General features: G+C 44.3%; 1 protein-coding gene across 2 annotated transcripts; it reads right to left on the reverse strand.

Annotated features, from left to right (window-relative positions):
* Window positions 1–1,386: 1,386 nt before the first annotated feature.
* Window positions 1,387–9,357, reverse strand: LOC133458016 (zinc finger protein 391-like). Of its 2 annotated transcripts, XM_061737475.1 has the most exons (3): window positions 8,982–9,357; window positions 4,764–4,949; window positions 1,387–3,825 (listed from the first exon to the last, which is right to left on the reverse strand). In XM_061737475.1, the coding sequence occupies exons 1-3, from the start codon at window positions 9,151–9,153 to the stop codon at window positions 2,795–2,797; spliced, it is 1,389 nt and encodes a 462-aa protein (XP_061593459.1). In that variant the 5' UTR covers window positions 9,154–9,357; the 3' UTR covers window positions 1,387–2,794. The 2 variants fall into 2 exon arrangements, with proteins under 2 accessions (XP_061593459.1, XP_061593460.1); XM_061737476.1 differs by lacking the exon at window positions 4,764–4,949.
* Window positions 9,358–14,595: the final 5,238 nt, after the last annotated feature.

Consider the following 14,595-nt stretch of genomic DNA (forward strand, 5'->3'; position numbering starts at 1 on the left):
CACACACACACACACACACACACACACACACACACACACACACACACACACACACACACACACACACACACACACACACACACACACACACACACACACACACACACACACACACACACACACACACACGGTCAGAGTTCAGGAAACTCTCTGGGGAACGTACCAATAACCTTTGGTAGAACCAAGTGTGATTGAATATTAAATGATAGAAGAAATGACAATCAATAATAAAAAAAAGAACATGTTTATAATTTTTTAGAAAGATTTTTATTCAAAAACAACATCTCCTGCTGATCCGATCCTATATTTATTACAAATAACCAAAAAAAGCAACAAACAATTTTTTTTATAGCTTACAAACACACAGGGTCCATAAACCACAGCTTGTTTTCTATTATTTCCTGATAACCCAAAACTGTTTATCAAATGTCCACATCCTCTTTCTCGCTGTCTGGCTCATCTGACACTGAAACTATATTACATTAATTATTCACTGTGGCAGGGTGGAGAGGTGGATAGGACACGCGCACCTGTGTCCCATCCGCCTGAGTGGATCTCTCCACCCTGCCTGCCTTATAAGGCGGAGCTGGACAGCAGAAGAGGGGTCGGAGGAGCTGCTGTCATGCTTGTGCACTGTGGGTGGTGTTTAATTGTTAAATAAAAAAAGGGTCTGCACGAAGCTCCGTGTCTCTCCATCCTTCGGTCGGGCCCCCGTGGCACTCGCCCTGCCACATCTGGCGCCCAACGTGGGGCTTCGAAGGACGGACGAGAGAGGCATGGAGCGGGCCCTGGACGCGCTCGCCCAGGCCATGGCGGGCATGACAGCCGTGTTCCGCGACCAGGGCGAGCGGCAGCTGGCCGCGATGGAAGCGCTCGTGGCCGCGGGGAGACCCACCCCTGCGCCAGCAGCGTGGGAGGAGCGGGCGGCGCCGCAGCTGACAGGCCGGGTCGGAGAAGCTGCGGGCCACCAAGCGACGGCTCCCGAGGCGGCGGGACCCGCGGAGCGACCCACCCCTGCACCCCGCCTGAGGTTCGCCGCGGCAGCGCTGGTGGTGCCACAGCTTAGAGGCCGGGAGGCAGAAGCTGCGGGCCGCCAGGCAACGGCTCCTGGGATGGAGTCAGCGGTGGTGACGGAGGCGGAGTTGGCTGGGGAGGCGGCTGCGCCGACGGCGGGTCCCGCGGAGACAGGGGTGGACCAGCAGCCCGCGCAGGGCTGCGTCGCGGAGGAGGCGGTCCCGGAGGCGGACCGGCAGCTGGCGCGGGGCCGCGTCACGAAGGAGGAGGTGGTCCTGGACGCACCAGGTGGCCCGAGGCCACCATGGGCCCGGCCCGAGAGCGTCTTCCACGGCGGGCGGGCCGACGCCGGGGTCGCCCCCCCCGACCGTTGCGCTGGTCAGGCCGACGCCGGGGACGACCCCCCGACCAGGAAGGCCCGGAGGGTTCCGGGCTTCCTCTCCCGCTCCGAGGGGGCGGGGGGGGGAGTAGGCTCGGCCGGACGGACAGACCCCGGCTCGAGGTTGGCGTTGGGGGTGTGTGGCAGGGTGGAGAGGTGGATAGGACACGCGCACCTGTGTCCCATCCGCCTGAGTGGATCTCTCCACCCTGCCTGCCTTATAAGGCGGAGCTGGACAGCAGAAGAGGGGTCGGAGGAGCTGCTGTCATGCTTGTGCACTGTGGGTGGTGTTTAATTGTTAAATAAAAAAAGGGTCTGCACGAAGCTCCGTGTCTCTCCATCCTTCGGTCGGGCCCCCGTGGCACTCGCCCTGCCACATTCACTTTTAACTACTGCTACTACTCACCTGTCCACATAAACTGTATCAGACGAACTGGACACACCCATGACATCACCATGTTTTCGGAGGCTCGTAGTCATATCTAAGGAGTGGCTTGATTGATAACTCTCAGGAACCTTCACAACCAATAGAATCCATAGAAATTCATGACAGTTTGGATCTGGATCAAAATGTTACACCTCAACCCTATAGCTGAGTAACAAATGAGGTGATATCTGAACCCTTCAATATCACAAGAGTTGTCCCTCAAGGTTCACCTCTGTCACCACTTGTGTTTGTTCTAGCAATTGAGCCATTAGCAACAGCAATTAGATCTAGTAAGCAAATTCAGGGGATTACAATTGGTAATAGAGACCATAGAATCTCTTTGCAGATGATGTAATTTTATTCCTAAAACAAATAAACACTTCGTACCAGCGTTGTTAGATCTAATCAGCCGGTTTGGTAGAATATCTGAATATAAAGTAAATTCTCCAAAATTGACATTAAAATATAATACATCTTCACACTGAATATCATACAATACACACTATCAAGTTGCAAAAAAACACCTCGCAGCACACAAAGCACAGACGTCACAGGACTTGCATGTGGGTGATGGAGGGTGGGCAAGTCGAGGGTGGGCAAGTCGCGGGTGGGGGGGGGGGATCCCGGCACTGTTCATCCAAGTGAGCGCCGCGAACGCGTGGCGCTCGAACTCGACGTCCGTGTCAGGGGGGCTGATAAGAAGAGGGGAGCCAGGAACCTTTGCCCAGAGCTGCTCCCAGCCAAAATGTCCTTGGTGTTATCAGGCAGCTCAGTACAGTTCTGGGAGGGAGATCCGCAGGTGTTCGTGGGAGAGGGGGAGGGTTGGGCAGAGTCGTCTTGTTTACATTGAGATGAAGGGAGTTGAGTTTGCACTGGAAACTGATTTATGATGGTGACATTTCAAAAGTAAAACAGATTTGTACAGAACTGTACTGTAGAAAATCAAGTTTTCAGAGTTTTCAGAGTGGTCATCCTTATGTGGTTACAAGCTTTGGCTCAGACTCCTTCTGGTTTTCTTGTTCGGAAAAGGTCCAAACATTTCCTGAGGTGCTGTTGCTGGGGTGTTGTGGCCTGCAGGACTTGTTCATGTGGACTTTCAAAGCAGACAGTTGTCCAAAAGATTGACCACAGTTCTGACAACAAAAGGGCTTGACGTCAGCATGCCTCCTCACGTGCGCCTTCATGTTGCTGCTGCTGAGGAATCCTTTACCGCAAATGTGACAGGAATACGGCTTCTCTCCTGTGTGGGTCCGCATGTGGATAGTCAAAGTCTTACCGACGGCAAAGGTTTTACCGCACATTTCACAGGAAAAGGGCTTCTCTCCTGTGTGACCCCGTATGTGATTGGTCAGGTGACCGGTTTGGGAGAAACTTTTACCACAGGTGTTACAGGAATACGGCTTCTCGCCTGTGTGGATTCTCATGTGGGTGGTCAAAGTCACATTGCGGTTAAAACTCTTACCGCACACTTGACAGGTAAATGGCTTCTCGCCGGTGTGGATACGAGTGTGATCCAACAAGTATAATTGTCTGAGGAAACTTTTACCACAAAATCTGCACGTCAACTGACTTTTCTCTGAGTGGATTTGTCCGTCTGTTTCATTTAGATATTTGTTCTGAAAGTTTACAGATTCATTACCTGCATCAGAGTCACCACGACTCTCCGTCATGGGAGAGTTGTCCATATCTGTACCGACATCTTCATTTCTGGTGGATTGTTCGTACTTTGTTTCTTGCTGATCCGGTTTCCCAGTTACTGGAGAGATCTGAAGTTGGAACTGATCCATGTTTGGTTCTGGTTCACTGTGGCCACTTTCACCAGAAGTTGGAGTCACCATGACGACATCAATCTCCTGCTTCAGTTCAACCTGACCATCCTTCATTTCCTCCTTAACCTGTGGAGGATCTGGTTCCTTCTGGTCCAATCTGAGGTTCCTGTCCTGGTTACAGAGCTGCTGGCCAGGAAGAACCTCATTAGCAACCCGGAAGAAATGATGCTGGAGTTCTGGGGAGACAAATGGACATAGGAAAATGGTATTAACCCCTCTGAACAAGCCGCATATTTTAGAGTCCTCCTTCCGTCTCACATTGGCTTAAAGAAATAATGTTATGCATGAATCTGGAGAAGATTCGATACAGTATCCGGGGATCAGAAAATTGATTTTACTGATTGTGACGCCCCTTCTTGGCATTTTTTGAGAAACCCACAACGGTAGTCTCTGAGTAGCTTCACCCCCCCCCCCTTTCTTTTATTAAATCTACTAAATTATTTATCTATTTTTATTATATTTTCTCTCCCTTGAGATATATATATATATATATATATATATATATATATATATATATATACTTTCCATACACTTTTTCGGAATTGGGATATCAAACAACAATAGAAAAACAAAACGGCAAAGCCAAAGTTAGTGAAGGAAACCTCCAAAGGAATACGGCATCCCATGAGTTCCTGCGCTATCCCATCTGACAGTGCCCCTGCATGGACAGCTGCCACGACAATAATATGTGGATAGTATTGGTAGTCACACAATTAAAGTCATTGAGATTAAGTATGACATAACATTTCCCTCTTGGTGTACCGCAGTCCTGCATCCACCCATCCATTATTCAGCTAGACAGACAGAGAGAGAGACCCTGCAGACAAAATGCGTTTTTATTTTTCTCGTAGTACTAGAATTCAGCTTTGTGTGGGAGACACAGGGTCCCGTGGTTTGGAGTTGAAACCATCATAACCATAACCACCATCATCATCATCATCATCATCATCATCATCATCATACTACTACTACTACCAACAATCTCTGCTAAATGTCTTAATGACAGACTTCACTGTGGTTTTGAAGTGATGTATTGAGCTAAAATTATCCATCGAACAAGAAGCTTTAAATGGTTTCCTACCTGTTCTGTGTAGTTTTATCTGTGGTTTCCTACCTGTTTCATTAAGATAATTGACGACATCAGTCTCCTGCTTCCATTCAACCTGACCATCCTTCATTTCCTCCTTAACCTGTGGAGGATCTGGTTCCTTCTGGTCCAATCCAAGGTTCCTGTCCTGGTTACAGAGCTGCTGGCCAGGAAGAACCTCATTAGCATCCGGGATGAAGCCATGTTGGAGTTCTGGGGAGACAAATTAACATAGGAAAATGGTATTAATCCCTCTGAACAAGCCGCATATTTTAGAGTCCTGCTCAAAAATGACAAACCCAAACCAAACTAAGGACAAGCCAGCAACCACTGAGCTGTGTTTGTTTTAGGCCTGGGACGATAATCAATAAATCAATTAATCGCACGATAAATGAAAATGGACTCGATAATTTTTCCGGCCTTGATAAATGGCCATATGCACGCATATTTGTTTTCTTCGTCTCCGGCCTCCAAACACACTGGATGACAAGAGGGCTCACTCTGTGCATCGGTCTTAGCACCTGGGCGCGTTTGTTCCTTAGCGGAAAAAAATAAACGGAGTGAACTGTTGGGTCCAAATCAACATTACATAAATTCATAATGAGGAAAGACACAAAGACTACCTTGGAATGGGTTTTTAGCGCACTCCTGCAGGAGGGGGGAGAGCAGAGGAGTGCAGGGCAACTGCCCTCATTGAGAACTCCTGAGCTTCCCCAAGATCCTCCCTCTAGAAGATGCTTTTAATAAGAAACTTTGACAGGAATTGATCATATAAGGACAATGCATAGTAAACAGTAGACAGTAGACATTGGGTAGTGGACAATGGGTGGAAGTGATAAAGTATGATTGAGTCCTGACATTACAGTGGTCACCTGTCACAGGACAGTAGTCAGCTGTCACCAGGTCAGTTCAAAACCTAGTAGATCAGGAAGTGGCTGATGTGGCTTCTGTTAGCCACGCATGTGACAGTTTCACAATGACAAAACAAGTTCAAAGGTTGATTTACCTCACATGAACCATCTTGTCAATCATTCAGATTCTTTGTATCTGTGGGGGGAGGCGGAGCCTCGGGTTGAATCCCCCGAGTTGAATCCCCATGGCAGACTGCGCGGACCCCAGTTTCTTTTCCTCCGCTTAGTAATATGCTTCAATTCAGCGGGTTGTCTCGTCTGATCTGAGGTCGTAGGCGAAAAAAAAAGGAGAGCCCGGGTGGAGAGGGGCGGTGGCCGTCTCTCTCCCTCCAGCCCGCGGCTCAGTGCTCGGGTGATTGCCAGGCGTGCCGGCGCGGGACGAGCCGGAGCTCCGTCACCCCACGCGTCCGCTGCCAAGATCCCCAAGTGGATGGGAACGTGCGTCTGCCTTCCACCGCGCAAGCGGGGGGCTCGACGGAGATGGCACTCTCTTTTTCCTCTCACCCCCGTGGGTGAGAGCTGCTGTTTGGGGGGTGGCGGTTTCTGCGAGGGGTGCGGAGGTCCCCGGGCGGGTCCCGCACGTCGCGACCGGGCGTCGCGACCGGGCGTCCCGACGGTCTGCACTTGGGGGCACGAAGGCTCGAACCCCCCGTTTGCTTGTTTTATTTGTTTTGCATATTTAAAAGTTCTCCAATGTCAAATAAAGGTTTAATTATTACATTTGAAAGGGTGTACTTGCATTATTATGATATATTAACATTACATAAGTGCTTATTTTGGTCTCGACAATGTCGACAATAATATCGTTTATCGTCAATAATTTGTGGGACAATATATCGTCCAGCAAAATTTGTTATCGTCCCAGGCCTAGTTTGTTTGTTTGAAGTCATATCTCAGGAAAAGCTTGACTGATGTCTCTGTGGAAACTTCTCACCCAAAAAGGTCTAGGGAACCTAACTTCAGCGATTATCCAATCATACAATCATATTGATCATGTTGCATTCATTATCAAATCAACCTACGAGTCCAAGTTTTTAGTTGCCAACAAAATGGCCCAGGTGACATCACACAAGGATGTACGTATAAGCCCCTTTCAGACAGAACTGTTTTGGGTTTGTTCAGATCAGCTGACCTCTTAGGTATGTGGGCTCTTCCTTCATACCTCTACGGGAGATCCTTCAGACGTCTACAGGAGAATCTCCATTTGCATAACCTCAAGACTTTATAAAATTATTGAAAACCCATAAACGAAGAGCAATATTCACCAAAATCACAGGACTTTTATCTGTACTTTCAGACAGTGGCGGCTTGTCAATAGGGGGCGCTAGGGCGCCGCCCCCATTAAAATTACAGGGGGAAAAAATTTAAATAAATAAATATAGACACAGTACACATAAATTACGTAATAAAAAGTAATTATCACATCTGTGCACTCATAAAATGTGTCTGACTTAATTTTTCAAGCCTTCCCATCCCATACTGGGTTTATTCAAGAGTTATTTTTTGTGCAGACTGGAGTACATAGGTTTCAATGGCGAGGGGCGCCGGCCAAATGAGTGTGTATTGTATGTTCTTAAACTTTTCTTCCATGTGACTTCATGCTGGTCTCTAATTGGCTACTCAAAGCTTCTCCTCCGGGCGCAGCTCTCTGCGCCCGTGGCCAATCATTGTGTTTTCTGTCATTCTTCATCCAATCTGATTGATTCATGAGCTGTCAATCAAAGTCACACCTCTGACAGTGTAGACGCGCGACTGTATCTGTCACTCGCTACAAACGGAGTCACAGCCATAGACATGTATCCGTATCCTCCCATGGAGCTGCTGCGATACGTCAACCACGCCGCCATATTGGATGTTCAAGACTGTAAACTACTACAAGTAAATGGACTTATTTTCATAAAGCGCCTTTCTACAAAGAAATGTACGTTTTACGTCTGATTTATTCATTCACACACGCACTAATATACTTGGGAAACAGACCAAATATAATATATTTAATTTTCTGAGATAGCAAAAATAAGAACTTTATTGATCCCACATAGGAGTAATTCATGTTATATCAGCTATAGAGAACAAGGTAGTGCCGAGAAACAATATATATCCCCCCTCACAAAAATAAGAAAAATAGAGAAAAATATTTTCTCATCAACAAAACAAATTTTCAAATAACAAAATAACATATTTGAACCTTTTTTCAGACAATATCTGTTAATATCTCTGTATAATAACTGAAAAAATCTGAAAAATTGTTCAAATATGTTATTTTGCTACTTGAAAAATGTTAAATATGTTTATGTAAAATATGCTACATGTATATCTATATGTAATAAAAAATGTTGTGTTGTAATCTCCATTCGCCAGTGCCCCCCCCAAAAAATGTTTATCACCAGCCTTCACTGAATACTACTACTGCTACTACTACTGCTACTGCTACTACTACTACTACTACTACTACTGCTACTGCTACTGCTACTACTACTACTACTACTACTACTGCTACTGCTACTACTACTACTACTGCTACTACTACTACTACTACTACTACTGCTACTGCTACTGCTACTACTACTGCTACTACTACTACTACTACTGCTACTGCTACAACTACTACTACTACTACTACTACTGCTACTGCTACTACTACTACTACTGCTACTACTACAACTACTACTACTACTACTGATACTACTACTACTACCAACAATCTCCGAACAAGAAGCTTTATTTTATTTTTTCCTACCTGTTCTGTGTAGTTTAATGTGTGGTTTCCTACCTGTTCTGTGTAGTTTAATCTGTGGTTTCCCACCTGTTCTGTGTAGTTTAATGTGTGGTTTCCTACCTGTTCTGTGTAGTTTAATGTGTGGTTTCTTACCTGTTCTGTGTAGTTTAATGTGTGGTTTCCTACCTGTTCTGTGTAGTTTAATCTGTGGTTTCCCACCTGTTCTGTGTAGTTTAATGTGTGGTTTCCTACCTGTTCTGTGTAGTTTAATGTGTGGTTTCTTACCTGTTCTGTGTAGTTTAATGTGTGGTTTCCTACATGTTCTGTGTAGTTTAATCTGCGGTTTCCTACCTGTTCTGTGTAGTTTAATCTGTGGTTTCCTACCTGTTTTGTGTAGTTTAATGTGCGGTTTCCTACCTGTTCTGTGTAGTTTAATCTGTGGTTTCCTACCTGTTCTGTGTAGTTTAATGTGTGGTTTCCTACCTGTTCTGTGTAGTTTAATCTGTGGTTTCCTACCTGTTTTGTGTAGTTTAATGTGCGGTTTCCTACCTGTTCTGTGTAGTTTAATCTGTGGTTTCCTACCTGTTCTGTGTAGTTTAATGTGTGGTTTCCTACCTGTTCTGTGTAGTTTAATCTCCGGTTTCCAGGTGATGTCCAGCAGTCTTCTCTGTCGGTCGATCTCTTCTTCGTACTGGACGATGGTTTTTTCAAACTCTGTGAATATTTCTTCAGCAGCAGCAGTTAGTCGCTGACTGATGAACTCTCTCAGAGACCCAGACGAACTCATCCTCACTGGAAACACCACGATATCCAGATCAGACCACGGAAAACACAATAAAAGTGAAAAACTATTCAAAACACACGTGATGGTCTGGCGCTGCTTGTTCACTTCCGCCGGATGTTACACCAAACGTCTCCGGTGAAAAGAAGTTAATCAATTTTATTTTCCGTGGGAATCTTTTCCTATGTTTCAAAATATAAACATTCTTCTTCTTCTTTGCGTTTTTTGGCGGATTGCAATAGCAACTGTAAGGTGCATACCGCCACCTACTGACCCGGAGTATGTAGGACAGGATCTAGTTACATTAAATTATCTATATAATAATAATAATGAATAGAGAAAAACATCTAAACAAACAAACAAATAAAACAAATAAACCAAAACAAGACCTATATACTATACTATATACTCACTATATCTTGCAAAACAAGCCAGTGTTTCTTAGAAACTCTATCGATGCGTCCGAAATGCCATAATAAACATAATAAACACTATCATTTTGTTATATGTTATAATATTATAAAACTTATTATGTTATATTAGGATATTACTATATCATTATGCTATATTTATATTATATCGTGCTACACCACTCTATATAATTATTTATTTGTTTACTTATTTATTCTCAAATTAATATTCTTAATTTATGTATCTACTTTCATCATCTTATTTACACACACACACACACACACACACACACACACACACACACACACACACACACACCTAGATACATATCATTGTAACTGATGTCGTCTTTTGTCGCTGTTTGCACTGTATGTTAATAAAAATAAATAAAAAAAGGTATACTTAAATTCGGCACACTTTTGAGTAAATATCAGTAGTATGCATTCATTTGAACGTACTATTAAGAGCGCACACGTCACTTCCTGCCGTTTATTCTGGTCGAAACAAGATGACATTATATAATATTATTATATACGAATATTATAATATTCATATTATATAATAATATTCTTATACTTAATATTATACTTATGACATATATGTATCACTTAGCAACCAAACACTGCTGCATTGCATTGTGGGAAGTTTCTGCTCGGCTAGTGTCCATCAATCCACACTAATACATTTCTCCAGAATGAGTATGGATAGAGCTATTGAGTACGTTCTAATGTTTCGCACGCTCTAAAAAATCTCGCATATTCATTTTGCATACTCATTAGGGTGGAAGTATGAGATTTCAGACGCGGCCAGTGAGCCCTCTCTGTGTCTCCCACACCTTATCCCCCTTAGTTCCCTCTCAGATTCCACTCACCTGCCTCTCTCACCCTGTCTTTTAACCTTGTCCTTTCTTCGATATATTTAGTACATTGCATAATTACATGTTCAGCGTTTTTTTGTTTTCTTACATACATTACAAAGCTCTGAATTTACTTTTCCCAATAAAAATAAAGTTTTATTTAGTCCAGTGTGATCAAATCTTAGTCTTGTTAAAGGAGCTGTATGTAAGAGCAATAATAAAACGAATCATAAAATGACCCCGATATGTCAACAGACATTTAAAAATCATGTTCATTTCAAATACTTATGTCACTGACAACAGCACTCAAGCCAGGATATTCCAGTTTAAAAAGAGGAGTTGCAGCCCTCAACTGATGTTTATGTTGAAGCTCCACCCTCCACCTATCTCCCAATCACCAAGTCAGTATGGTTTCTGAAGCTCCGCCCCCCACCTATCTCCCAATCACCAAGTCAGTATTGTTTCTGAAGCTCCACCCTCCACCTATCTCCCAATCACCAAGTCAGTATTGTTTCTGAAGCTCCACCTATCTCCCAATCACCAAGTCAGTATTGTTTCTGAAGCTCCACCCTCCACCTATCTCCCAATCACCAAGTCAGTATTGTTTCTGAAGCTCCACCCTCCACCTATCTCCCAATCACCAAGTCAGTATTGTTTCTGAAGCTCCACCCTCCACCTATCTCCCAATCACCAAGTCAGTATTGTTTCTGAAGCTCCACCCTCCACCTATCTCCCAATCACCAAGTCAGTATTGTTTCTGAAGCTCCACCCTCCACCTATCTCCCAATCATGAAGTCAGTATTGTTTCGGCATCCGGGTTGCCAGCTCGGCTCTAATTATCGCAGCCATGGCAGCCTACGTTCCTGCTGCATTCTGCAGCCTACCTGGCAACCTCTGGTCGGGGGGAGGAGGGGGAGGGTACACGCTGCTCAACAATATTTTGAAAGTGACTGCAGTACCAGTTTTGGACATTTCTTACAGACGGCTCCTTTAACACTACCTCAGTTATTTATAACCATATTTAAATACTTTATTTCGGTATGTGTTGGGCGTGTTTAGCTTTTGGGGGAACCATTTTCAAAGTTCAGTGTTAAAGGACCATTTAAAACCCTTTTACAGAAAAAATTGTGATCCACCTTCACAAGTAAGACCATGATAATGGACCAATACGCTATAATTAGTGATCTTGCTGAACAAACGCTGAAAATAAAACCCCTTCTAATGATAATCGGAGTTGATATATTGGATTTAAAGTGCAACAACAAACATATACGTAATACATTTTATGAAAAGAGGATTTGGGATAACATCTTTACGAACACTGATTGGAAGAAGGCCTGGATATTGCCTGGTAAGTATTGTATCTCTAATAAAAAAAATAGGTTCACATTAAAATTCTGCACAATTCAACAAATGTTTATTTTTCTAAATTCTTAAATATTGAAAATAACTGCACTTTTTGCAACGTGGAACCAGAAACCATAACTAATTTATTCTACCATTGTGCTCGATCTCTCAATTTCTGGTCTCAATTTGAACAATATATAGTGTCTAAAATCAAGATAAAAATCTCAATTAACTGTAGGTGTGTGATATTTTATTTTTTGTCCATGAAGAAAATGACATCACTTTTATTATAAACCTGTTCATTCTGTATGGCAAATTTCACATACACAAATGTAAATACTCCAAAACTCCACCCCACTTTAAAGGTTTCTTACTTCAGTTTAAAGAGTACATTAAATTCCTTAAACTTATTGACACCAAACAAAGTATAACATCCACCGATATATACGAGAAGTTTTTTTTAAAGGGGACCTATTATGAAAAACAGGTTTTTTTTTGCTTTAACATATATAAAGTGGTCTCCCCTCAGCCTGCCAACTCAGAGAAGGAGGAAAGAAACCAAATTCTGCAGTGTCTGTACAGCCGCCCGGATGAGCCGTCCAGTGTCATGTGGATCTACGGGCCAATAAGATTCTGCTGCTCCCGTCGTTACGTAACGACGGGAGCGATTTACAACGGTTGGCCTCTGATGCGTGAAACCACGCCCACAACTAACTCTGGCCGGAACAACAACAACAACTCCGCCGGCCGGAGCTTCCGCCATTTTCTACGCGTCATTCAGGCGGCCAATCAGCACAGAGCCTCATTATCATAGCCCCGCCCACTCAGAATCCTGCATAGATAATGAGGTTAGAGAATGGGAAGATAAAGACATGGTTTAGAGGCTGAATTTCTAATTTATTTAGCAAAAATAATCAAAAGCTTGTTTTTAAGACATTCAAGGCCTGTTTAAAATAGGTATTAGATGCCATAATAGGCCACCTTAACACGGCACCATGTGTTCAGTGCACAGAAAAAGAGACTTCACAAGCACTCTCCAAAAACCTGTGGGGGACATCACAGGGGTTTGTTCAGTTCTTCTTACAGTTCTTGGTCTCCTCTGGAGGTATCTTTACTCCTCCATCATCTCAATTTCCAAGCTCTGGATGTTACTTACTTTGCATCAACATAAAATAGGTTGCATGTTTAGCATTAAGCTCAAGTTACTTAAAGTATAAATTTAACAAAACATAATCTGTTGTTTTACCGGTAAGTGAAAAATAATCCTGAAGTCCTTGTGTAACGGTGTGTTTCAGCAGTGTTTTTTCAGTAATGGTGTTTTCCAGCTGGAGTTGAAGGGTCCTCAGAGAGCTGCAGGTAAAAAAACAGCCTGAAGGTAAAAACCACAGAACAAACACCTTCACATCAAACACAATGAAAACCATTGCAAACAGCAATTAATAATAATAATAATAATAATAATAATAATAATAATAATAATAATAATAATAATAATAATAATAATAATAATAATAATAATAATAATAATAATAACTTGCACTTATATAGCGCCTTTCACGAAACCCAAGGTCGCTTTACAGAAAACCGGGGAAAGAACAAACAAAACAAAAACAAAAACACAACCGAGACAAAACAACAGGGGGGGAGGGGCACTAATGGGGAAAGGCCAGGGTGAAAAGGTGGGTTTTGAGTTGTGCCTTGAAACTGTCCAGAGAAGGGGAGTCACGGATTACAGCAGGGAGAGAGTTCCAAAGGGTGGGGGCAGCAACACTGAAGGCTCTGTCCCCAAAGGTCTTCAGTCTGGTCCGGGGGATGGAGAGCAGACCAGCGTCTGAAGACCGCAGGTTCCGGGAGGGAGTGTGGTGATGAAGGAGGTCAGACAGGTACTGGGGGGCGAGAGTGTGAAGGGATTTGTAGGTGAGTAGGAGGAGTTTTACCGTATGCGGAACTTCACAGGTAGCCAGTGGAGGTGGATGAGGGTGGGGGTGATGTGCTGCCAGGGCTTGGTGTGGGTGAGAACCCTGGCAGCTGAGTTCTGCACGTACTGGAGCCTGTCCAGAGTTTTACTTGGAACCCCGGACAGGACTCCATTACAATAGTCCAGTCGGGAGGTGATGAGGAGGTGGTAGAAGGCAGATTTGGTAACCGATTTGATGTGTGACTGGAAGGAGAGGGTGGAGTCCAGGATGACGCCCAGATTACGGGCCTCGGAGGATGGCGTGATGGTGCAGCCGTCCACCCGGATGAGCAGATCTCCAACCTTCCGGAGCAGTGACTTGGGGGCCACAACCATGAGCTCTGTCTTATCGCTGTTGAGTTTGAGGAAGTTGGTTGTCAACCAGTATTTTATGGCAGAAAGGCAGTTAACCAAAGACTGTGGGGGGAGCTGGGAGGATGGTGAGGAGCTGAGATAAAGCTGGGTATCATCAGCAGAGCAGTGAAAACTGAGACCGTGATGGCGTATGATCTGGCCAAGGGGGAGCAGGTAGGTGGTGAAGAGAGTTGGACCGAGCACAGAGCCTTGGGAGACACCATGGTTGACTGGGGCAGGGTGGGAGGAGGAGCCAAGGATGGTGACAAACTGAGTTCTGTTGGTGAGGTATGATTGGAACCAAGATAATGCAGAGCCAGAGATACCAAGGAGAACAAACAGGCGTTCGAGGAGGATGGAGTGGGAGATGGTGTCGAAGGCAGCGGAGAGATCGAGGAGGATAAGGATGCTGATTTTACCATTGTCTGCAGCAGTAAGGAGGTCATTTGTGATTTTTATCAGGGCGGTCTCAGTACTGTGGTGGGTTCTGTAAGCTGACTGGAAGGGTTCATAGAGCTCATGG

The sequence above is a fragment of the Cololabis saira genome, chromosome 13, assembly GCF_033807715.1.
Source record: "Cololabis saira isolate AMF1-May2022 chromosome 13, fColSai1.1, whole genome shotgun sequence".
NCBI lineage: Eukaryota > Metazoa > Chordata > Actinopteri > Beloniformes > Belonidae > Cololabis > Cololabis saira.

Bases quoted from the DNA above. Each gene is read 5' to 3' on its own strand.
- LOC133458016 (XM_061737475.1), bottom strand. From the start codon at position 9,153: ATGAGTTCGTCTGGGTCTCTGAGAGAGTTCATCAGTCAGCGACTAACT. The intron at 4,950-8,981 runs GTAGGAAACCAC...TTGTCTCCCCAG, and splicing joins GATTAAACTACACAGAACAG to AACTCCAACATGGCTTCATC. The intron at 3,826-4,763 runs GTAGGAAACCAC...TTGTCTCCCCAG, and splicing joins CAATTATCTTAATGAAACAG to AACTCCAGCATCATTTCTTC.